General features: G+C 41.8%; 1 protein-coding gene across 7 annotated transcripts in view; it reads right to left on the reverse strand.

The window, feature by feature from the left end:
* Positions 1–25,820, reverse strand: part of EPHA4 (EPH receptor A4) — a 145,518-nt gene that overhangs the window by 41,789 nt on the left and 77,909 nt on the right. For all 7 annotated transcript variants that reach the window (XM_045867892.3, XM_064587134.1, XM_054505998.2 and 4 more), the window contains exon 5: positions 22,012–22,350. In XM_045867892.3, coding sequence (XP_045723848.1) covers positions 22,012–22,350 — 339 coding nt within the window. The remainder of the gene's footprint in view (positions 1–22,011; positions 22,351–25,820) is intronic.

A 25,820-nucleotide genomic window follows, 5' to 3' on the forward strand; every position in this document is an offset into this window, starting at 1 on the left:
CTAACAGTGGTACATTTCACAATGAAGAATTACAGGAGATGCTTTGATGTCAAACAGAGGAGGCTCCTTTTAAGAAAATGGTAAATTTAACTTTCTTTGGTTCAAAGCTCAGCAGGTTCTCCCTGCTTCCCACCGATGCAAGTGCTACAATTTTCTTTTATTCGCTTCCTCAATGACTTGCCATTAAACACCTACAAGTCATTTTACTGCAGCAGTTTGGCACTTGCGACACCCAAATAGGATGGAGAGGAGGGAAAAAAAAGACGGAGCCAAGAAAGGCAGGAAGGAGTCTTCTTCGAATCACTGCGGGCTATCAAACTGTTTGGGTCCAGCATCATGAGCAATGAATTAAAAACAGTTTGGGAGACCTTGAGTGGGGGAAGAAATAGCTCAAACAGATCGACTGCATTTCACTACTGGCTCAAATTAGGAGGGCGGAGGGAGGAAGGCAGGAAATAAGCAGATGCAATGAAAGCTCTCCAGCCTGCAGGCAAGGAAGAGTGGAAACAGTCCTTTATGAAAGTCAAGAAACCCAAAGCCGGGATGTCAGTGGTACAACAATGCCCAGTGCTTGGAGGGAAGAGGACTTCTTAACCACAGCGGGGTGGCCCCTCCCCAGGATCTGAATTTAAAGAGCCAATATTGACTCAAGGGGTCTTTCACTGACAGGAAAAATAAACCCACAGTTTATACATATCTCTGCTTCACGCAAAAGGCATATTAAAATTTAATTGCTTGGGGCTTAAGGTGGTTTTTGTTCCCTCTTTCTTTCTCATTTCAACATCGCAGCTCTGATTTGCTCTTTATCAAAGGTTTGTGCATTTTAAAATGCTGTCAGGCATCAAAATTAAATGCTTCAGAGCACTAATGATATCCTTGTGATTAAGGGTTTTGCCGTCACAGAAATACTAAGAACGTTGGTGCTAATATTAATTGCTTTCTTCCACATCCCACCAAAGGGGGGAAGGATTTCTCCTCTGAGCTCTGCACCACCTAATGGCACTAAACACCAGTGAGTAATTTTTTTTACTATTATCATGGCAGTATTTTATAGTACTCAATAGTGTGAAGCGTTTTCATAGACATATGATTTCGTTTGCACTACATTCAACCAGCTGGCTTAACCCTCTGCTATTTTTTTAGGCTTTCTCCCAAAGCATCAGCACCATTGGTAACAATCATCAAAAGACTCAAGCCCCATCCATCCTCCCTTACATTGGTGATACATCACCAACGTAATAACTCTGCTCTGCACCCCACAGCGTTTAGCTGCTGTATCATTAATAAGCACCTAGGCACATTTTATCAGAGTCAAGAAATAAAACTGTAAAATTGTTTAAAAAAAAAGGTACAGAAAAAGTTGATTACTCCAAAACTGATACAGAATTATTTTCCTATTCAACAAAAGACAGAGCACCAAATTCTCAACTAAAACCTTTAGACGACTGAATTCAAGGAAGTTCGTTTATATTTAAATATGGATATATTAATATTAATTAAGCATACACTTAAAGTATATGAGGGATGCATTTTTTTTTTCCCCAGAAAGTGATTTCTTTCCAAGGTCAGGACACAGAGTCCATTTTAAAGAAATACTCTAAAATAAAGCAGGGCACAGTAACACTTACCAAAGGATGCTTCCAGTGATTTTCAGAATCTGACTTTGGAACACTCATGTGCTTTAACTAAGTGACCCGCGAGCAAGCTTTTACAAAGCATGAACCTCAGACTCTTACTTTACTTATTTTCAGAGAAATGGGTGGCAGATAATTTTAGAGAGATCTTTTATAGAGAGCTGTTAACCGCATTTTAAATAACGGAACGTGACGCGATCCTTGGTCTTCCTGGGACATGTTGGCACAAGCAAGTCAAAGTTGTTGGGATTAGCGGGGTGCCTGGGTGGCTCAGTCGTTAAGCGTCTGCCTTCGGCTCAGGTCATGATCCCAGGGTTCTGGGATCGAGCCCCGCATCAGGCTCCCTGCTCCGCAGGAAGCCTGCTTCTCCTTCTCCCACTCCCCCTGCTTGTGTTCCCTCTCTCGCTGTGTCTCTCTCTGTCAAATAAATAAATAAAATCTTTAAAAAAAAGAAAGTTGTTGGGATTAGCTTCTGTGGCTAAGTGTCCAAAGATGTGAGCACCCCTCCCCTAAATACCTGTTTCTGGGAGGGAGCCGCTCAGACAAGGACTACATTTCCTTTACATGTTGGAGGGTTCATGTGACTGAATTCCGGACAATGGGGTGTGGGTTTAAGCGATTATTCCTTTTCTAGATGCGACACATAAATAGTGTCCTTGGGCCCCTCCATCTTCTCTAACCCACCATCTGCCGGCTGGACGTTGATGCCCAGGCCCAAACCTCCCCTCATCACCACCAACTGGATACAACCTGGGCAAGAAACAACTTTCTACTGTGTTAACCTGTTAACCTGCTAACTGACATCTGGGGTTACAGCAGGCACTCATCAGGGAAAGTGGAGCCATTCCACAAAAAAGAGGCCTTTTGCACGTGACGTTTTCAGATGATGACTAAAGTGTAATAGTACGATGGCTCCAGAAGATAGAGCTGTGGTCTCAAGGTGCAGCTTTGCAGGGACACAATCGGCCGCAGGTCTTCTCCCAGCGAATGAATTCAGCGGAATCACAAATTACTGGGCTCAAAGCTTCCGCGGAGCTTGTCTTAATGTTCAATGGGAAAAGACAGCGGGGTTCTCAAAATGGCTTGAGTGAGTTTTCTTTTTGAAAAGAGTTGGTCTCCATTGCCTAATTAACAGCTGACACAGTCGAAGGCCTGGGCCCTGTCAGTCGGAGGAAAACCGAGAAGAACGGGCAGGGGAGCAAATCTGGCCTCCTTCGCAGGGCACTGCCACACGCTTACCACCATTTCGACCGAGCAGCTCTCTGAGGTACTTGTAATTATCACCTATGAATTCATATTTGCAAACTTAGGCAACACACAGAAGGTAAAATTGGACCGGAGCTATAAAATGAGATTGTAACCCCGAGTCTGCCTGACTCCAAAGTATACAATCCTCCTACCGTACCCCATGCCTATAAACACACACTCACTAAATTACCATTTATTGAGTAACTACCGTGTGCCAAGCACTGTTTCAAAGGTCTTGTATGAATTAATTCATATAATCCTCACAAAACCCCTATAAGGCAGGTACTATTATTGTTCTCATTTTATAGATACGCTAGGTACAGAGAGTTTGAATAACTTGCCCCAAGTTATAGCATGTAAGTGGTGAATTCACCAGTCAGGTCCTGGAACCCACATTTTCAACCACTGAGCCACTGGAGGCCTCTAGTCTCTCCCCTCTTTGCACTGGTAGGAAATGGGAGATTTGAACGTTAAATGGCTTGTTCTCCCAAAGCATCAGCACCATTGGTAACAGCAAATCCTACATCTGCTATGTGTCACTTACGTATAGGACTGTCCCCATACATTCTTGGTTGCCAGAAATCCAGAGGTAACTTAGACATGACTTCTGTTCACAGACAAAGCTTAAAGCTTTTGGAGATGAATCATCTCACAAGAGAACTCAGAATTCTCTAAAACAGAAGAATTCAATCGCAAAATAAAACAACAGTATTTGAAGTTAGGGAAGGGGTGGGGGTAAAAGGCAAGCTTCTGGAAGGTTGGCGATGTTCTAGTCTTTGCTCTGGTTTATGGTTACACAGGTGTTTGCTTTGGGATAATTCACTGACTGTACATTTATATCTTATCCACTTTTCTGTACGTGTGTATAGTTCATAATCAAAAGGCTAAAAGTCAAAGATAAATGTTAAGTAAGGGTATTAAGGATGGAATAGGAAAATTAGTATTAGAAAGACCCACCCAACATTTTTCGTTAACCCTCTGGGTAAAGGTCTAAAGGTGTCATGGAAGATCTAAGTTTTTGCAAATTAGGACTTTTGTAACTACTTAACTGTTCTGTTTCGTATTTGAGCCACACAACAATCCCTGCTCTCTGAAGTAAAGAAAACGTTTTATTTAAATGCTTGCTTTACTTTTGTTTTTGTTTTACTTTTTATTTTATTTTTTAAGATTTTTTATTTATTTATTTGAGACAGAGAGAATGAGAGAGAGAGAGAGCACATGAGAGGGGGGAGGGTCAGAGGGAGAAGCAGGCTCCCCGCTGAGCAGGGAGCCCGACGCGGGACTCAATCCTGGGACTCCGGGATCATGACCTGAGCCGAAGGCAGTCGCCCAACCAACTGAGCCACCCAGGCGCCCCGAAATCAAATTTTATTTTAGAAAACAGATTAGAAATATAAGAAAAAGTGGGCTGATGAATATAGACATCCGTAAATCAGAAGACAGCCTTGAGAAGAAGACGTGATTTCTTTTTTTTCTTTTTTTAAAGATTTATTTATTTATTTGAGAGAGAGAATGAGAGAGAGCACATGAGAGGGGGGAGGGTCAGAGAGAGAGGCAGACTTCCCACGGAGCAGGGAGCCCCATGCGGGACTCGATCCCGGGACTCCAGGATCATGACCTGAACCGAAGGCAGTCGCCCAACCAACTGAGCCACCCAGGCGCCCTTTTTGTTTTACTTTTTAAAAAACTACTATCTTAAATCAGCATTACTACATATATAGCCATACCATTAGTCGTAAAACTATTAAGTGAGTAACAGCTCGACTTGGAACCAAGGCACATGTCCCCCAGAAGTAACTGGGGATGACTTCGGGTACCGAGTGTCTCCGATGTAGTTCAAGTGTGTCTTCTGTTTCATCTGAGAGCTGCTTGTTTTACTTTCTATTTGCTTACTAAGAAACTTGTTGGCAGGTTCCAACAAGGGTAGCACATATTTGCCAACAGAAACATGGCAGGATTCAGTGTGTATTTCCTGTTAAGTAAGAATGCCAGTTTAAGGCTAACAGGAAAACAAGTCTTTCAACTGGCAGGCGGTTTATAAGAATTTGCCTGAGAAAGACAACCATTTTAAATGGGCAAAGTTAGCAAGAATAAATAAATTAGGTAATTTTTTTCTCTCTGAATGCCTCTAGGCAGATGAACCTTTTCATTGCACCACGGTAGGTCAAAAAGTATCTCGGATACACTCTTGATTGAAATTATTTTATATGTGTTTTGATCAGAAAGGACGACGATGAGCCTTGGGCAAAGTGAGCCCCTCCATGCCCAACGATGCCTGCCAAAATTATTCTGGAATACGGAGGATGGTAAAAAGGAAAGGTTCTCTTCTGCTGAGCAGAAATATAGCATAGAGAGTGGAGATGGATTAGCTGCTGTGAATCAAGGCTTCTATTCCTTTAGCTGTCAACTCTCCTGGAGAGTTTCAGGCATTCCAAATCTGGAAAATAAAAGCTGTGCTGTGGGCTTCAAGTTCTCTTTGTTACTCGGACAGCTGCTAATCGTCCTGCTGTGTTTGGAACCAACGAGACAATGCTGTAACATTTAGCTTTTTGACATCCCGAAGCATCTAGATCAGTCCCCTATTAAAGATGTATTAATCACAAAGACTCTAAAAGCCAGGAAGATAGATGCACCTAGTAAATCTTTGCTCTTGCCTTTTACTTCCCACACTCACGTTTCTACATTTACAGGCAGAAATTCTTAAAAGCCTGCTCCAGAAACTGACCAATAAAAAGCCCTGTTCATTACTTTATATCAGATGCTTGACGATTTCCTACCCCTGGAAAAGCCTTTCAGAAGGAGGTAAGACATTGATCATTCTGCTAAAAGAGCCTGTCTGTTTCAATAAATAGATCCACTGTGACTGCTGTCATCTTGACTTTTTAAGTGTGATAACTAATTCAGGAGTGTGGCTTCGTCACTTGCTACAGGGACATCCAAATCATCTGTGTAGTTTAAGAAAAAAAAAAAACCATTAGATCAACCTAGGAAACTTCAGGGAGCAAAATATTAATACTACTAGTACTAGTAGTACTAATTAGCACCATGACTACTAGTACAAGAGCTACTAATAATCCTTGGCCTCCAAGTCAGGCCAAATTACCCCCCAGGTCATGGCCCCAAGCAAGAGTGAATAAATGGGAGCTAATTCTGGGTTCGGACACCTGGAAAAACGGAAAGAGTGTGTGCTGGATGAAGCCTCAGAATTCTGTGCACCAAAATTTATGTTAATAAAAAGGTCTCAGAGTTATTTCCTCACATTGGTCTTCATTTCACAAGAGCATTGAAGAGAGACATCAAATTCTCCATCAAAGAGTAGACCATCCATAGTACCTGTTATGAATGGGTGACCTGGTAATCAACCTCCAAACAAAGAAAAAATTAAAAAAATAAAAATAAAAACAGATAGCCTGACTGATGTTATCACAGAGGCCCAGAATCCAATTTTCTTTTTTCTTCCTTACATATAATCTTCATAGGAAGCTTCTAATCACCATAACGCAAGATGAAGAGAAAAGTCTCAACACAAAGAGGCTCCTGCTAACTACAGAAAAGCAGCATTCGCCATTCTGAGTTATTGGAAATCTCTTGAAATTAGATTGCTATTTTTTATTTCCCAGGCTAATGGAACCCATAAGAGGCAAGTACAGTATTTGCAAGATGCCAGGCTGGTGCCAGCTCAAGGCACTGAATTCCCTGGCTTTCGATGGAGTCTGAATATATCATGACTAACTCCTTCCCCATCACTGCTTCAGTGACAGTCCACCGTCTTCCAAATTGAAAGAGTAGGAAGTCAATTAGTGTCACTTATGATGTGAACACCTGTCGACTAAGACCCGGACTGAGACCAATTTCATTACCATAGCCACTCAATGGCTGCCAGATGGCCAGGCCTTGGACCACTTATGACAGAGTCCAGATTCAAGAGGTGACCTAAAGACAGAAAGGTCTAGAGTCCCATTAGTCATCTCCTGAGCCATTCAATTCCCCATCACATATACAATTGCAATAGGATACCTATTTTTCCTAATGGTCATTTAAAAAGACCACAGGAGCTGCTCAAAAAAAAAGTTATGCTGACCAGAAATTGAGGATATTCACCCCTTAAATGATAAGCATTTTTACCAGCCATTGTTATTTTTAAATCTGAAACTACTTTTTAATAACTCAACTTTCTTTCTCTTATTGCATTTTAAAACACATAGACAGAATTGGGGAAAAAAACACAGAAATGAAAAATATCAGACAAAGAATACAGTGGAGCATGAAATTATACACTACAGATTATCACTGACAGGGTAAGACAGACAGGCAGAGCGTACATTTCAATACAATTTTGGTTGCAAATGTATGTGTTCTATGCTACTTGGAATTTTTCCAAGTCCAAATGTTGCTTGGCTTAAAGAACAATGGCTAAATGCAGAGAAATGATGGGCATGGATGGTAAACTAGAGTGTTGCAATTGGAAGAGAGAGAATGAGAGAGAGAGAGACAGAGATTGAGAAACAGGAAGAAGACCAACACTAAGACTGTCCCTTGCATTCCCAGTTGGTTTCACTACATGGAAATCTGGGAAAGGTTCTGAACCCAGGGAAATCAAATATTCAAAGGGGCAATATCTATGAGCCATAGAACGAATGCTGAGGAGCTGGTTTTTCAGTAATACCTAAGGAAGCCTTTGTTTTACTTGGAGTCAAATCTTTCCCTCCCGGTTTCTTGCTTGCTACAAAGACAAGCACAGAGTAACTGATAGGTGGAGAGAAGTGTTGGAGACTTTTGGGTTAAATTACAACAAGCACATTTGCAAATGCTTCATATACAAATGGTCACCACATGCTATGCTCTCAAAAATGTGGCCATGAATGATATTCTTGAAGGCCTCATCTTTGAAACTCTATCTTTTTGGCAATTGTCATAAAAGCTATGATCGAGGTTAGAGAAAGGAGCATAATTTATGAGAAGGAATTTTAAGCTTGGGAATTTGCAACGATAGAATTAATGTGTTTTGTATTTTGTTTTTTTTTTTTTTAATCTTGAGGTATCAGCCAGAAACGAATGTTATGTGCCAGATAGTTTAAACTCCTACAGGCATTATAAGTCCGAAGCTGAAACAACCAAGCTATTAAATTTTAAAATGTTATTAAGGCCAATAGATGTCTCCAACTGGATCTGTGTTTGAAAATCCAAGATGACTTTTGTAGGCATAAAGAATAACAAAGGATGAATTAGGAAATCTATAATTGTTTCAGGACTTGAATTTTCTATTCTTTTCTTTCCTTTCTTTTTTAACTAGGAGGCTCACAGCGTCTCACTGGGGCCCCTCTTTAAACACAACTTGCTGAAGTGTGAAATTCAGTATTACTGGCTCCACCCAGGAGTCAATCTGTAAATACTGGGAAGGACCTCATTAGAACAACACATCGCCTAGAAATAGTCCCACGGCATGGTCTCCAAGAAAGACATTGGAGCGGGGCTCCAGCACGCTCCAGGCAGTTTGTGGGAGTATTTCGTGTGTGTTCTGAAATAGGAAGGAAAGAAGAGCTGGAGAGAAAGAGAAAAAGCCATCATTCAAAGCACATATGCAATGAAGGTTATACTCTTGAAGAGTTAACAGGGAGATTTAAAGGGCTTCTTATGGGTCATTCTTCCCCAGACAATACCCTTTGATATTGCACAAAGATTCGTTAAATCTATCACCAGCCTCTCAGAGCCACACCTGAATTCGAGGACTACTCAGCACTGGTGTCTGCAATGAGGGAAGTGAACACAATTTACGCTTTTTAAGTTCTATGACCTGTGCTCTGGTTTCAAGACACTAATTTCCATAGGCTGATATTCTGCCATATTTGTACTCCCTGCTTTCAGCGGAAAACAAGGCAACAAGAGTCCCGATTATATACTGTAATGATAATCACACCCCTATTTTAAAATGGGGAGAAACGAGATGATGTTAGCTTCAAGAATTCCCAAGCCTCCCAAAGCATCCTCCTAGAAAGATTCTTAAAATCGTGCTCTCCTAGAGCCCTGCAGGATTTAGTGGGTTTCAGTGCAGACAAGAGCAACAACTCTTAAGATCATCTAAAATTTTCAGATGGAAAAAAAAAAGTCTTTGATTATCTTGTAAAGTGGAAAGGAACACTTGGTCAAGTTTAGCTACATATTCAAAATCCCTCACCCATCTATACACATGTGCCCCTGGCTTTGATAAAGGAAGATGGAGGAAGCTGTGCTCTCTTGCCCATCTTTACACTTTCTGTGCTCAAAATACACACTTATTATGCAAAAAAAAAAAAAAAAAAAAAAAATTAGGGTTGAGTCAAGAGGCAGATTTATAGCTTGCAGTATGTTATCTAGACAGGTGCAACTCTCCGGGGAGCCATTGAGAGGTTGCCCCTCTCAGTGTTTGTGCTAATGGATGTATCTTACTCAAGCTCCTTCTATACAGTGAACCTGTCGGTGGCAGGCCCCTATTTAATACCCACTGAGAAGCTGAAGCTATGTATTTGTCTTGTTTGTATGCACACATCACCATCAGAAGGTTCCAAGATAAGGATTTTTTAAAATAAATCATCTACCCCACCGCCTCCATTAAAGAGGTCTTTTTGACAGTGAGACCAAACTGCCTGAGAAATTCATAAACAGAGGTTCTCAATGGAAGGTGCCAGGCAAAAAGGAGTGGCCCAGTCTTCCCTTCTTCCCTCTCCCTGTCCTTGGAAGAGTGATTGCAAAATAGAACACATATTTCAAATCATTGTCATTTTACCCATAAGGTATTTTAGATAGTTTATGTTTTGGAAAGTAGCCCTTGTGCTTTGTCATAAAATAAAATAAAATAAAATAAGATAAGATAAGATAAAATAAAATAGTATAAAAGACGGTTCAGGAGAGCCACAAAGAGTCCCTTTAGAATGAGCTGACCAATTTATCAGAATAGAGGAAGAAGGAATTTAATGTAAGATTTGTTTCTTCAGGGCTGTGCCCTAATTGATGGCCATTTTGCTGACAATTCAGCCAAATACCCACCGCACTCCGGGTACCCACCTTCCCATGTGAGACCAAATCATTAGTGACATTTTCCAATGAAGCCATGGTGTTCACTAGGCAGGCGACCACACGGATATCTGGCACCACCTTTCTTTTCTGTTATTGTAGTTCTGGGGTAGCCTATGGAATCTTTTTCATTTTTCTGGCACAGGCAAAGGAAAAAAAAGCATGTCTGTGTGTGGGGGTGGGGGGTGAGGGCAAAAGGTGGACACTGGGGGAAGACATTAAAAGAGCTATTTTTAATACTGATGGCTAGAGCTTAGGCTTGCTTATCTTGACAATTAAAATGTAAAACCTAAAAAAAAAAAAAAAAAATCCTCACAAGTCTTTACCTGAAGACAACATATGGAATGCTCTCTGACTGTATACCCACATGAAAACAGCACGCAGACGTTAGCAGGCAGAGAAGGCTCTGTTCGGTGGGCATGACATGCACACGCATTTTAATGAGTCCCTGTAGATTTAAGATCTCTCAGTGCAGGATTAGTCCTGCAGCACAGCTCTTGGTTTTCCTGGTGTTCAAAGGAAAAAACTCTTTAAAGGCATTAGTATGGGTTAATGGGAGGTTTGATAAAGTTTCTCTGGATCTTTTTATTAATGCTCAGTGCAAACTATCTCCAGAGTCTCTCCTGGGCTCCTCTGAGGAGGTAGTCATTTAGCCAGTTGGAGTGATAACTGGTCAAGGTGGAAGCCCATCTAAAACCTTTGCTAGTCCTGCACTGTTCATTTCTCATCTCCGCCCGACACTTATTTTTCAAATCTCTTGGTGGCTTCTCCAGAGGGTGGAAAGTCAGTGTTCGTGTTTGAAGTAACGAGCACAGAAATAGACTGTGAAGTGTTTGGGGTGAAAGCTGGTGAATGAATTTCCCTTCTCACCAAAAAAATAAGTGTATATGAATATGTACATTTATGTAAGAATAAAGGGATAGGAGTGGGAAAACAGTGTCCTCAGTCTTGGGTATAAATAAAACTTTTATTTTCTTGGATGGAAAAACAGTTGACTGTTGAACAGCATGGGTCTGAACTGGGCAGGTTCATTTATATGTGTTTTTTTCTCCAATACAATACTGTACTGTAAATGTATCTTCTCTTCCTTACGAATCCCTTAATAACATTTACTTTTCTGTAGCTTCCTTTATTGTAAGAATACAGTATTTAATATACATAACATAAAAAGTATGTGTTAGGCGCCTGGGTGGCGCAGTCGGTTAAGCGTCTGCCTTCAGCTCAGGTCATGATATCAGGGTCCTGTGATCGAGTCCCACATCGGGCTCCCTGCTCAGCAGGGAGTCTGTTTCTCCCTCTGCCTCTACCCCTCCCCTGGCTAATGCTCTCCTGCTCTCTCTCTCTCTCAAATAAATAAATAAAATCTTTAAAAAAAAAAAGTATGTGTTAATCGATTGTTTATGTTATCGGTAAGGCTTCTGGTAACAGCAGGCTATTAGAGTTTTGGGGCATCAAAAGTTATACATGGATTTTTGACAGTACAGGGTAGGTGCCCTTAACCCCTGCATTGTTCCAGGATCAGTTGTATTAACATCTTTTAAAAAATGCAAAGCAATTTTTCTCTATATACAATAATTACTAGTATGCTCTATACACACTATTTGTCCAGGCGACTCAAGTCAGCCTTGAAGCTGGATAATTTAGTAGGTTCTTCTATTTTTTTCTCCTCCCTAGGACTTGTGGCACCCACCCTGAATACAAATTCATGGACCCCAGTGCCACACCCAAGAGGCTGTGTACCATTGTACATCTCCCAGTTTATTTTATTCTTAATTATGATCATAATTAGTGACTACACTTAATAATTACAGAGGTGGCAACGATATTCAATAGACATGAAATTATTTTATGTATAACGTTAGAATCAAGAGACTATTCCCTTTAAAAAAAAAAACTGTACTCCATGTTTTTAAATGTACATTTCTTAGGCATTATGAACTAAACCAGGAGCCCAGAACTGGATCAGGGCTGTTAATGAGAAAATTGCCGCCTGGCTTCTCTGAAGCCCATTGTGTGCTCGTTTGGGCCTCTAATTACTCAGGCACAGGAAGGACTCTCTAACTAGCTTCCACCGAGGGATACTAATGATCACATATTAACCACTGGGGATGCGTGAAAAGCGTCCCAGCAAAATCTCTTGACGCGGTCGTCCTACAATTTGCTTAAAGATTTTTTAAATGTGTCTTTAGAAACATCTCTGACTTACATTCAACCAGTTTCATCATGTGTCTTCCCTTTAACTTTCTTAGGAGTAAGAAAAATACATGATTTACTTGCAATCAAGGGCAAACAAGAAATCATCTGAGTGAGGGGATAATGTCAAAGAGCAGTGCCTACGATTATTTAAGAAGAAAATTGCTGGGGCGCCTGGGTGGCTCAGTTGGTTAAGCGACTGCCTTCGGCTCAGGTCATGATCCTGGAGTCCCGGGATCGAGTCCCGCATCGGGCTCCCTGCTTAGTGGGGAGTCTGCCTCTCCCTCTGACCCTCCCGACCCTCCCCCCTCTCATGTGCTCTCTCTCTCAGTCTCTCTCTCTCAAATAAATAAATAAAATCTTTAAAAAAAAAAAAAATCAGAAAATTGCTGCCAGAGTCAAGCCAGCCTACAATACTGCTCAGAATGCACGTTTTCAAGAGAACTGAATGCTGCCTTATCAGAACACTCAAGCACGTTCCATGTTATATTTAAACCTGAGTGTCGCTGGGAAAAGATCTGTGGTACAAGACAGCGAAGGCATGCTTGAAATTCGACTTGATTCCCTGAAATCGTGTCTATGTAGCCAAAACCTCTAAAAAAGCTGTCTTGCCAAATATTAAAATTGTTTCGAGGGGCACGCGGGTGGCTCAGTCGGTTAAGCGTTTGTTTGCCTTCAGCTCAGGTCCTGATCTCAGGGTCCTGGGATCGAGTCCCGCATCGGGCTCCTTGCTCAGCAGGGAGTCTGCTTCTCCCTCTCCCTCTGTCGCTCCCCCTGCTTGTGTTCTCTCTCTCGGTCAAATAAATAAATCAAATCTTTGAAAAAAAAAAAAATAAAATAAAATCATTCCAAATGTGACATTTACCTAAATGTTAGTCCACCACAACCTTGGCCAGGGTGGTTTCTGACAAATGACCCCAGCAGCTCAGCATCTTTTCAACCTCCTTTCTGACTGTGTTCTTTCTCAATTTAGTACTCCAGAGCAGGGATCGGCAAACATTTTCCACAAGGATTGAGACGGTTAGTATGTTCGCCGTGGAGGACATTCACTCTCTAAGCTACTCCACTCTGCTGCTGTCCCCGTGGAAGCAGTCTCAGATGATACACCGACCAAGGAGTAGGGCTTCGTTCCTGTAAAACTTCTCCAAGGACACTGAAAATTGAATTTTCTGTAATTTCCAAATGGTGCAAAATATCATTCTTCTTTGGGTTATCTTCAACCCTTTTGAAATAGAGAAACCATTTTTAGTGGGTTATACCCCACCTGGGAGAGGATCAAGATTTGGCTCCTGGGTTATAGTTTGCCAACCTCTGTACCAGGGCACTAACAGAAGTCAGACATTTGTGCTTTAAAAGTATCAACAGAGCTTCCCCGCTGGCTCCCCTTCCTTTTCAAGTTTACAGAAAAGCCTGAGTTCTGGTCACATCTTATTTGGGTATAATGGGTAATATTCCATTACCATTCTCAAAATCACCAGGACGGTGCTTTCTGCCTGTTAATTTGATCACGAACCACACTTGAGGCCATGTTGGTACTGCCTGTCACATTTAGCTATGGTTAGGACCACTCCAGGATGACCTTGCTCTTCAAGGTCTTTCACCCCAGGCCAAACTGGACCCCCAGACTTCTCTACCTTCTTCCTGTTCCTTTCCACCCTTAGGTGTAATTACATGAGAGCCCCATTACCTGACAACTGCATTCATTTCAATCTAATCAGAGGCAGAATTTAAAGAAGTTTGCCCAGGCCCTTTCTGAAGCTTTCTTCTTCATTTGATATTTATAATTTTGTAGGATTTTTCTTGAAATCACACAAAAATTGTCTAAGCTTCAGACCCCACAAAATCTGGTGCCACTATGCCTCGAGCACATTACCTAACTCAATTGCTCTAAGATGTTTCCCCTTCTCCCACCGTCTCCCTGAAGCTTTCCCCTTACCATGTAGACGACAGGTAGCAATTATACCCAGTGGGGATGAGAATTCCCACTGTTCTCCATTATCCTACTCAAATAACATAATACGTCTAATTAAAAGATGACAGAGAAAGAGAGAAAGGGAACCTACCAGTTGAGTAATAAAAGACAGCCTGCCTCTTGCACTTAGTTATTTTCTTTTCTTTACTCATTATTTTGGTTTTATTAAATTTATCGCTACTTGAGAAAGAGTCTGGTGATTGTTTTTACTATAAATAAATGTGTTAATCGACAAACAGCTATTGAATCTCTACTATGGACTGTACAGTGACATTTCATCAAGGTGTCCTGTCACTTTACCGTTGATGTAGTATTTCCTTTCAGTCTTAATTGTCCATCCTAGAGAACAAGGCCAGTCTAACAAGCAACACCAGTTCACGCGATGACAAAACAACTGGGATTCTTCACAAGAGGTCCCAAAGGGCCATTTATAACTGCCTATCCTCTAAGAGCAGTGTAGGGAGCATTCTGTTCCCAGTATGGAGCCATGGAACCAAGCAAAGGCAGGATCTTGATGGAACACTAGGAAGGTCGGCATTTCTATGAAGTCATGAAATCTGTTTTGCAAACGTATCACTAGAGCAGAGTTGCTCAATCTTGGCACTGTGGCCATTTCAAACCAGATGATTCTTTGTTGTGGGGGCTGTCCTGTGTGTGATAGGATGGTTAGCAGCATCCCTGGCTTTCACCCACTAGATGTAATAGCGCTCCCAACTGAGATAACCAAAAATATCTCCAGACATTGACAAATGTCCAGGGAGGCATGCTGAACAACTAACTATACCCGAGATGCAGCTAGCTTACTGTTTCGCCTTTCCAAGGAAATAACTTGGTAGGTGTGGGCTTGGAGGGGTAGAGAGGAGGCAGCATTCGGGTGCGTTCTGCTAATTCTGTGGGAGCATTTATCGGAATTTTTCCCATCCTCGAAATTGCCGTTAGAGCCCATTTCTGAACATCCTGTGGAAACAAGCGCTACTTCTTCATGCTCATAGCTCACGACTATATTCTTGGAATTACAGATTTTTAGAATTAGAAAAGATCTTAGAGATCAGCTAGGTTCAAATGATTATGTAATTCACCAAATATCTAACTCCTCCAAACTCCGTGCGTTACAGATGTTTGTCACTAGGACACTGCAGCTGTCCAAGAGAGATCACCAGATGCCATTTCATTGTCAAGTATCCAGAAGAGGATCTCATGCAAAATAAAAATCAAAAGTGTGATCACTGGGGCACCTGGCTGGTTCAGTCTGTAGAGCATGTGACTCTCGATCTAGGGGTCATGAGTTTGAGCCCCACGTTGGGTGTAGAGTTTAGGTATGTAGGTACATACGTACATACATACACACATACATACATGTGTAATCGTCGTCCCAGGTGCAGTTCAGAGTTAGTAGGGAATACAATCCGTGGCAGTTCATAATGATTTAAAACAAACCAAACAACCTCGAGTGTGATTCGGCCCCAGAGCTGGAAGACAGGGGTAGGGGACTTGGGGGTGGGAAACATGCAAACTGGCTCTGTGATATTAAGATGTACTGCTGGCTGCCATCTCAGCATTTTTAGCAAAACTATTCACAGTTCTGTTGCTTGGCCAGGAAAACCTTGTTTCATTTATACAGCATCTCCCTGTCCCAGTGACACATCCTGTATTCATTTGCCCGAGATGGTCCACTTAAGTAAAAGTAAACCAAAGAAAAGCCATTTAGAAAACAAATCACCCGGCAGTCTGCTTATTCATTTTTCATAAACATCAGAACCATCTCCTCCTAAACAAAAAACACAAGAGTCGCTGGAGGATGCCAGACGGGGGAGGGGAAACATAAGTCTCTTGAGGAAGCTCTCTTTGCTCCTTTTGGAAGGTAACGCAGGAAAAGTGACAGGGTAGGGAAGAATTGCCTTTTCCTCGTCTGCTCTTTTCCCAAGGTGACTTCTGTGGAGCTTCCCACCCTCACCCGCTTCCCACTGCTCCTTCCCACTCTTGGCATAGAGGTGGGGCACTGGGGTGGAGGTGGGAGCAGTCCTATGCCTTCTCTGCTCTCCACACCTGCAGACCTATCCAGGGTGAACAACTTCCGTAGCCCAGGCTTTATCCTTGCGGGAAGCCTGCAGTCAGCCAGCGGAGCTAGTCTCTGGGTGACAACGGCAAGTGTGATTAGAGACGGCCCTTTTGGCCACAGAAATAAAGCTCACATCCTTCAATCAGATGGTCAGCAATAAAGCTGACATCCTGAGTTCCCTTTGTCTTGGCTCCACTGTCAATTGGGTTTGAAGTGGGAGTGGGAGGAAAAGCATGATATTTACCTCAACAGTAAGATTTGGGTTAGAATGGTTTAAATAACCATGTGAGAACACCGGCCCATTCACACCACATTCCACAGCCAAATGATCAAAGCCTCGTCAAACATCCATTTCCGCACCCAGATACTCGAAGTTTGGTTTCACCAATGGGGAGCATGCCAAGCTGAACACAGGGATGCTACTAATTATCCAATCATTGTAAAAGAAAGTAACTTTGTCCTTTCAGGGCCAGGGAGGAGGGTGCTCCCTGGTTTCAGGTAGTGTGGCCCAGACATCAGCTTGGGTGAGTCAGGTCACCTTCACGAACCTGTTCAGCCATGAGAGTCTCAGAGGTGGTGGTGATAAACCCAGGTATCCCAGGAGGGTTCGTGTCTATTTGTTAAGTAAGTTACTGATGAGAGAAAGAACCCTGTGAAAACAGGGCAAAACCAGACAGCCATGAAACGGTGGCTTTTAGGTGGTAATGATAACAATCATTTATTCCATGTATTCCTTCCAGAGTGAGCCATATGTCTACAGGTGTTCCTAAGGAATTTAGTTTAATGAAATGATAGGAACGACTTCAATTAGAATGTAATTGTGTAAGACCCCATCAAAAAGGAGAATTACAGACCAATATCCCTGATGAACATGGATGCAAAAATTCTCACCAAAATACTAGCCAATAGGATCCAACAGTACATTAAAAGGATTATTCACCATGACCAAGTGGGATTTATCCCTGGGCTGCAAGGTTGGTTCAACATCCGCAAATCAATCAATGTGATACAGTACATTAACAAAGGAAAGAACAAGAATCATATGATCCTCTCAATAGATGCAGAAAAAGCTTTTGACAAAGTACAGCATCCTTTCTTGATCAAAACTCTTCAGAGTATAGGGATAGAGGGTACACACCTCAATATCATAAAAGCCATCTATGAAAAACCTACAGCAAATATTATTCTCAATGGGGAAAAACTGAGAGCTTTCCCCCTAAGGTCAGGAACGCGGCAGGGATGTCCACTATCACCACTGCTATTCAACATAGTATTGGAAGTCCTAGCCACAGCAATCAGACAACAAAAAGAAATCAAAGGCATCCAAATTGGCAAGGAAGAAGTCAAACTCTCACTCTTTGCAGATGATATGATACTTTATGTAGAAAACCCAAAAGACTCCACCCCAAAACTGCTAGAACTCATACAGGAATTCAGTCAAGTGGCAGGATATAAAATCAATGCACAGAAGTCAGTGGCATTCCTATACACCAACAACAAGACAGAAGAAAGAGAAATTAAGGAGTCGATCCCATTTACAATTGCACCCAAAACCATAAGATACCTAGGAATAAATCTAACCAAAGAGACAAAGGATCTGTACTCAGAAAACTATAAAATACTCATGAAAGAAATTGAGGAAGACACAAAGAAATGGAAAAACGTTCCATGCTCATGGATTGGAAGAACAAATATTGTGAAGATGTCAATGCTACCTAGAGCAATCTACACATTCAGTGCAATCCCCATCAAAATACCATCCACTTTTTTCAAAGAAATGGAACAAATAATCCTAAAATTTGTATGGAACCAGAAAAGACCCCGCATAGCCAGAGGAATATTGAAAAAGAAAAGCAAAGCCGGTGGCATCACAATTCCGGACTTCAAGCTCTATTACAAAGCTGTCATCATCAAGACAGCATGGTACTGGCACAAAAACAGACACATAGATCAATGGAACAGAATAGAGAGCCCAGAAATGGACCCTCAACTCTATGGTCAACTAATCTTTGACAAAGCAGGAAAGAATGTCCAATGGAACAAAGACAGTCTCTTCAACAAATGGTGTTGGGAAAATTGGATAGACACATGCAGAAGAATGAAACTGGACCACTTCCTTACACCACACACAAAAATAGACTCCAAATGGTTGAAAGACAATGTGAGACAAGAGTCCATCAAAATCCTAAAGGAGAACACAGGCAACAACCTCCTTGACCTCAGCCGAAGCAACTTCTTCCTAGAAACATCGCCAAAGGCAAGGGAAGCAAGGGCAAAAATGAACTATTGGGACTTCATCAAGATAAAAAGCTTTTGCAAAGCAAAGGAAACAGTTAACAAAACCAAAAGACAACCGACAGAATGGGAGAAGATATTTGCAAATGACATATCAGATAAAGGGCTAGTATCCAAAATCTATAAAGAACTCATCAAACTCAACACCCAAAGAACAAAGAATCCAATTAAGAAATGGGCAGAAGACATGAACAGACATTTTTCCAAAGAAGACATCCAAATGGCCAACAGACACATGAAAAAGTGCTCAATATCGCTCGGCATCAGGGAAATCCAAATCAAAACCTCAATGAGATATCACCTCACACCAGTCAGAATGGCTAAAGTTAACAAGTCAGGAAACGACAGATGTTGGCGGGGATGTGGAGAAAGGGGAACCCTCCTACACTGTTGGTGGGAATGCAAACTGGTGCAGCCACTCTGGAAAACTGTATGGAGGTTCCTCAAAAAGTTGAAAATAGAGCTACCATATGATCCAGCAATTGCACTACTGGGTATTTACCCCAAAGATACAAAAGTAGGGATCCGAAGGGGTACGTGCACCCCGATGTTTATAGCAGCAATGTCCACAATAGCCAAACTGTGGAAATAGCCAAGATGTCCATCGACAGATGAATGGATAAAGAAGATGTGGTATATATATACAATGGAATATTATGCAGCCATCAAAAGGAATGAGATCTTGCCATTTGCAATGACGTGGATGGAACTGGAGGGTATTATGTTGAGTGAAATAAGTCAAACAAAGAAAGACATGTATCATATGATCTCACTGATATGAGGAATTCTTAATCGCAGGAAACAAACTGAGTGTTGTTGGAGTGGGGGGTGGGGTGGGAGGGATGGGGGGACTGGGTGATAGACACTGGGGAGTGTATGTGCTCTGGTAAGCGCTGTGAATTGTGCAAGACTGTTGAATCTCAGATCTGTACCTCTGAAACAAATAATGCAATATACGTTAAGAAAAAAAAAAAAAAGAAGAAGAAGAAGAAGGTAGCGGGAGGGGAAGAATGAAGCGGGGGAAATCGGAGGGGTAGACGAACCATGAGAGACGATGGACTCTGAAAAACAAACAGGGTTCTAGAGGGGAGGGGGTGGGAGGATGGGTTAGCCTGGTGGTGGGTATTTAGGAGGGCACATTCTGCATGGAGCACTGGGTGTTGTGCGCAAACAATGAATCATGGAACACTTCATCTAAAACTAATGTTGTAATGTAAGGGGATTAACATAAGAATAAAAAAATTAAAAAAAAAAAAAAGAATGTAATTGTGTGTGTGTAAATATGCTTAGGGGAGCTTTGATAGAGTTTATGGTTGCTACATTCACCCAGAATTTTGGCCTACATTATTAATTTGCCCTACCATGAAGAAAGTGTTTGTTCATCTAAGATAAACTATTCCGCTGGTATTGAATTAGGGAACTCCAAATCATAGGATAACGAGGCAGTGCTATGCCCGTACACAACTCTCTGCTGAGCAAAAGCTTTCTGGCTGGCCACATAGGAGGTCTCCTTATTGAAAGATTTATTTTTAATTTTGAGCAGCTTCCCAGCATTACCCACCCTTCATGAAAATTAAAATAGGGAGCTGGAATTTTGTCCTGTTCAGCAAACCTCCTGGCAGGGCTGCTTGCCATGGCAGAGAAAACCTCATTGTGTCAGAGGAATGCCCCCATCCACCTTTCTGTTAGAGCTCAAAGAATCACACCTACATTTTTAATAGTACTTGGACTTTTTCCCTCTCCTAACGTTTTTGCACCTTTTCTTCTTTTGAGGATTTTTTAGCCTGTCTTCTTTGGGCTCCTTGGGCCTTCTGGCCTGGTAGGAGCTGACATAATCCCTTGGCTCGAATTCTTACGTATATAGTCATAGCCATTCCTACCCCCAAATCTGGGGGAGCCAAGCCTGTCCTCAGCATGTTTCCCAGAGGCTATTCTCTACCAAAGAGAATGACTTCATCTTGTACAGCCTCAAAAGGTCCCTTCCTACTTTTAAATCAGTTAAGAACACGAAGTAGTGATGTGTCTGAGGATAAGTACATCAGGCTGAGCATAAGAATATTGACTGAATCATAAACCAGATTCCCCAGCGGGTGCAGAAAAAGCTGGCAAAGGCAGAGTACTTGGTGATGCTATCAGAACCTCCTAAATCATACTGGTCTTTGTAGAAAAATAAAACCGATTACCATGAACGGTGCTCACCACCTATAAGTGCAGAAATAAAAGACAAAAGCATAACCAGATGCTCTGTTCATGCCGCGTATTTTAAAAGATGTCGCATTTTTATAGCTGAAGCTGCCTTCCAGTCACATTTGCCATTCTCGCTCCAGTTTAAAATCTCACCCATGTCATAATTTTGTATTTATTCTAGAGAGTTCAGGGCAAAGCGGAAAAATAATGACTTTGGATTGGGACACTGGAATACTTTCCACTATAGGATCAATTAATATGGATATATTTAACTATGGAGTGCACTTACTGAAACATTCATTTAAGAGAGAAGTGCAGTAAGAGGGGACAGGGCTGAGGGCAATTTATAATCCTTTTCCGGCGAAATTTGTTGTTCTTAAGAGCCTCATGAAAGAGTACACCATAGTTCTTTTCTCCTACTCCCCTTTAACTCGACAGAAATAAATAACAGGGAGCCAGCAATGTGAGGCAGAGATCCAGGATGGAAAATGAGCTCGAGAAAGCGTGGAAACGTTTTCAGGGGAGGACCTGGAATGAGGGGGTCAGGAGCTGGACCCTAGAACTGCAGATTGTGATTTGAACTTTGAAATATCTGATATCCAAGACTTTGTTAACAATCCTGCAACTAACTCAGCATAAACTCTTCATGAACAGAGAATGTTTTCAAGTCTAGGGAATTAGAAGAGGAAAGCAATGCCGGAAATGGGGTAAATTAACTCTCCTCTCCCACGTGTCAATTATGGATTCAACTATGAAAGTGGCTGTAAAACCAGTATATGTTTTCAGGAAAATGTTGTCAAACCGCACAGAACACCCATTAAACTATTCATTGTTCCCAGATTTACATGATGATGCTAGCAGAGGTCATTTTTTAAATTCTAAAATACCAAACAAGATCAAAATGATAGCCACCGATGCTTTGGTTGGAAAAGGTAGCAAATGCCGATATAGCACTCTGCATTGGTAAAAATCAATTTTACAATTCAAGATAATCTGTCAAATGCTCTGATGTCCAACCACGGACCTTGTGATTAATATGGCTGACAGGAATCCCTTACAAGAGAAGTCCAACATGGGGTGACCCAGCTTACTAGACTGCCGTCTCCTTCCAATCAGACACTGTCTTCTAATCTCACTGAATCACTACCATTTAGTATAGGTCATGCTATGCAGTTGGTGTCCAAAAAAATATTTGCTGAGCGAATGCACGTTCTTCGAAGTATCTTTTGTATTACAAAGCAGCTCACAGGTTTATAATTAGATCCATGTGGTTCTACTTCAACTGTAGAACTTTAATATCATTCATGGATACCAACATAAGCCCTCTCTCTCTCTAGACTCATATCATACAACAAAGAAGATCCAATTCCTACCTGCTTGGTTGGTTGTCACAGTGACGGACACGGATTGGTCCGGGCTGGGGTTATACTTGGACACTCCATTCACCGCCCAGATTTCAAATGTGTAATTGGTGTGAGCCAGGAGGTCAGTGATGGAAACTTTGGTGGTCTTCAGGCCATTCTGCTGTGGGGTATAGTGGACCCCACTTCCACAGGGTCGGCACTTGCTGAAATCACCAGCTCCGCATTTCTTGCACACCACATTGTAGGAAATATCCTGGCGGCCACCTGTGTTCTGGGGACTGCTCCATTCCAAGTTCACTGAAGTCTCATTGACATTAGAGATCAAGTTGAGGGGAGCAGACGGTGGGCCTAGAAAAAGAAAAAAAAAAAAAATGCACGCACACATTATCACACCAAGAACTCAAACTATCCTTTTGGAATTGCTCAGAATTTATATTATTCTCTGCAGCTATAGGAGGTAAGGTGTGGGCCCATGTGGCAAAGAAAGCAGAAAGCGGATCAGGCCAGCAAAAACAGATCTTTTAAAAGAACCACATGAAAGAAGGCTGCCTGTATGTCATTCTCAATCCTGGGCAAACAACAGCAGCGCTGACTGCCACTTGGGGATGTCGTGCATCTCGACATCAAATGGGCTTCGAGTGCGGGCCTCTCTCTGAAGCAGCAGGAAAATACCAGAACTTATCTGGTTTTTATCTCATTATCTGAAAACAGGCATATGAATGTGATTCTAGTTCCCAGGGCCAAGGTGGGAGGGACTCTGCTAAAGTAATAGTTATCCACCACCTTTGAAGCTACATCACGGTTCCCAAGTACAGCATGTCCTCAAGATGGAAGAAAATTAGCCGAATAGTATAGATATGCCTCTTCGGTTCAACACAGTAGTTGAGAGCTCAGTTCTCTATACGTAATTCGTAGGAACTGGTGTGACCTGGTTGCAGAGATGTCAAAGATAAAGTTGTTGGGAGATCTCAACTTGAGGCAGAGATTGCGCAAAGGCTCCCAGGCCCTGCGTCCTGCCCTTCAGCGACCCAAGGCTGCACAGGGCCCTTTGAAGCAAACTCCTTCCCACCGACAGCAAAGTGTTTATGAAACACAAATGGTGCTGGTGGCTGTTTCGAAAACAGAACTGACTGCAAACAACATAGTGGTTGGTTTTAAAGATAGTAGTAAAAAAAAAATAGAGATCCATGCTGAACCCTCTCGCTTCTTGCTGTAGATTCGTCTTCACATGCCAAGAAGCTGTTAACATGCACTGCCTTCAAGGAGAAGAATCGGGGTGGGAGAAGGGGGGGAATGTTCCTGGTCTGAGCCACTTCCAAAGGTTGAAAAGACACCTGCCACACTTTAATGAAAAATACCTACTCAATGGAACACATGGAAAGTCCTCTTTTTTCCTTCCTCTTTCCCATTTTGGTCTTGCAAGAAAAGAACCAGAGTGAGTTTTAATGAAAATTTGAGGTTTCTTGCTCACTGTATTTATTCTATTTCTAATTTACTTGCACTGACTGCTTTGAGGGAAATGGTTTGTGTTCGTCAGGAAAAGGAAGTTACGGGAGGCCTGTATGAACTAGGAAGAAGCTTTAGCTAGTCAACCATAATGGAATGTGTTGTTCCAAAGTAGCCATTGAGTGGGAATTGAAAGAGGTAACCTATTAATCAGGAGTCATACTCAATATTTATTACTTAGCTCACGCTGATGAATGGCTGAAGGATTTTGGTGGTAACGCCGAATAAGGGTAATCCACCCTCCGTTTCTCTTCCTAAAGCTTACTTGAAGACTCTCACAAAGCAAGCAGGAACTCCCAATCTCCCCTTGAGACTAATTACCAACAACCTCTCTTAGTTTTGAGATCTGCTCCCCGTCAGTGTTGTAAAATATGTGTTTAAAAGTAAGACTACCCCACAGAAGTCTGCAGGAAAAAAATGCAAATTTCTTTCTTCTTTAGATTTCAAATTTATAGCTATGGTCCTTAATGCATTGACTGGACTATAATAAAGATAAATAAATGGTTTCTGAATAAACGAACACAGTTATTTAAAATCACAGGGTCCTAGAGACAGATTGGATGTTAAAGATCATTTGGTCAAATAACCTCATTTTAAAGATGAAGGAACTGAGATACAGTAAGTGGATCTGCTAATAGTGAAATTTCATGCAATTTAACTAGTGACAAAATCAGATTAAAATCCAAAAGTACTAACTCCCACTCTGGGGTTATTTCCACTCCCTTATGGGGCCCCCCATCAAAGGTATAATAACAACAAAATCAGTAGTTTCAGCCAAAGTTTGAGACGTAAAGGTAGGAAAAGGGAAGGCGTATTTTCAATCCTGCTCAAATTCTAGAGCTGCTCGCCACCACGGTGAAATCCATTAGTAGTCTGCCGCTAAAGCTGACCACAGCATGGTTTATAAAATGGGTCAGCCACTGGTTCTTATTTTGCTGTGACTTCCAGGGTTAAATACGAGTGACTCTTAAATCCATTAACCTCCTTGCCAAGGTTCCTGGTCCACTTTCACATGGGAAAATGTGACACAATGAATCAAGCAATGCAGAAGCAAAAAGTCAGTAATTAGTATGTAGGACAGGGCATGGCAGTGTCTAAACAGAGAAGAAATGGAGCAGAAAAGGAAATGGTCACAGGACTCAGAGATAGAACACTGCCCTGTGGAGAGGGTGGGGGGCCGGGGGTGGGTGGGGAGAGATGCTGCAGGATTTCAAAATGGAGTGCTGGACCAAAACAAGTGGTAGTCTGCAACAGCCTTCTTCCTTTGGACAATGATTCTTAAAGAAGACCCTGCGGTAGATGCTAAAAGGAAGACAGGACAGGATGCGGCAAGTTCAAATTCAGGGATGCCTCCGTGAGTGGTTTGGTGAATTGCACCGCACATGTTTTATGTGTTGCTGCCATAGGGAGTGATGTTACCTGGGCTTCAAAACTGGACAAAAGCAGAGTTTTGTTTTGTGGGTTTTTGTGTAGGACAGGAGAGCGGAGGTAAAAATGCCCACCCAGGACGATTATAACGGCGTTCTGCAAAGGCCTAGGAAAAAGCTCAAGCTTTATACATTAAAATCCTAACGGTGGATTAGGTTTGCAGGATCGTGGTTTTCTTTCTTTTTCTTTTTTTTAAACTTGTGTCAATTAAAAGATGGTAAGTATATTTCCATTTATAAGGAGGGGCCATCTTTTCCTCAGAAAAGACAGTAATCTCAAGACAAGGAAAATACACACTTTAATACAGCCAAAAGTCCAGCCAGACCCAGCAGTCATACTTAATATAATAGAAGCACCTTAAAACCATTACCTGTAGAAATGGCTAGCAGGAAAAGAAAAGAGTGTTTGCATAATGTGGGCTCTCTCAGTAAATACAAGGAATCCAGGAGGGAAAAACTTAACTCTCCGACTATCCTGTCTTTTGTTTACATAAGTAGTGTATCTGGATATTTGGGAACAAGTAAATTTCTGACAAGTGATTGTGCCTTTCTCATCAGAAATCTGTCCACCTGCAAGTAAGTCTCCAATTACAAATACGAGATCTAGAACAAAATGGGATAACCATACCATTTGTTTAATCTTCTAGTCACCATATTGAGATCATATCTACTGAGCATACAGCGTCAGGGAGCTTACAGGTCGTGTGCATGGCAGGATTCTGTCCTTCCCCAAACTCCTCACTACTAGCCCATATATAGGACTGGCAGCAATCCTGCTTATGGTATTGCTCCACATTTCAGGTCACCTTTATTTCTATGTCTTACTCTGTTCGGAACATGCAATGGGGTCTTGCTATTCAGACATACACTGCTTATCTGTATCTA

Source organism: Mirounga angustirostris, unplaced genomic scaffold (assembly GCF_029215605.1).
Source record: "Mirounga angustirostris isolate CCGP_5_RB_7025 unplaced genomic scaffold, mMirAng1.0.hap1 SCAF_3, whole genome shotgun sequence".
NCBI lineage: Eukaryota > Metazoa > Chordata > Mammalia > Carnivora > Phocidae > Mirounga > Mirounga angustirostris.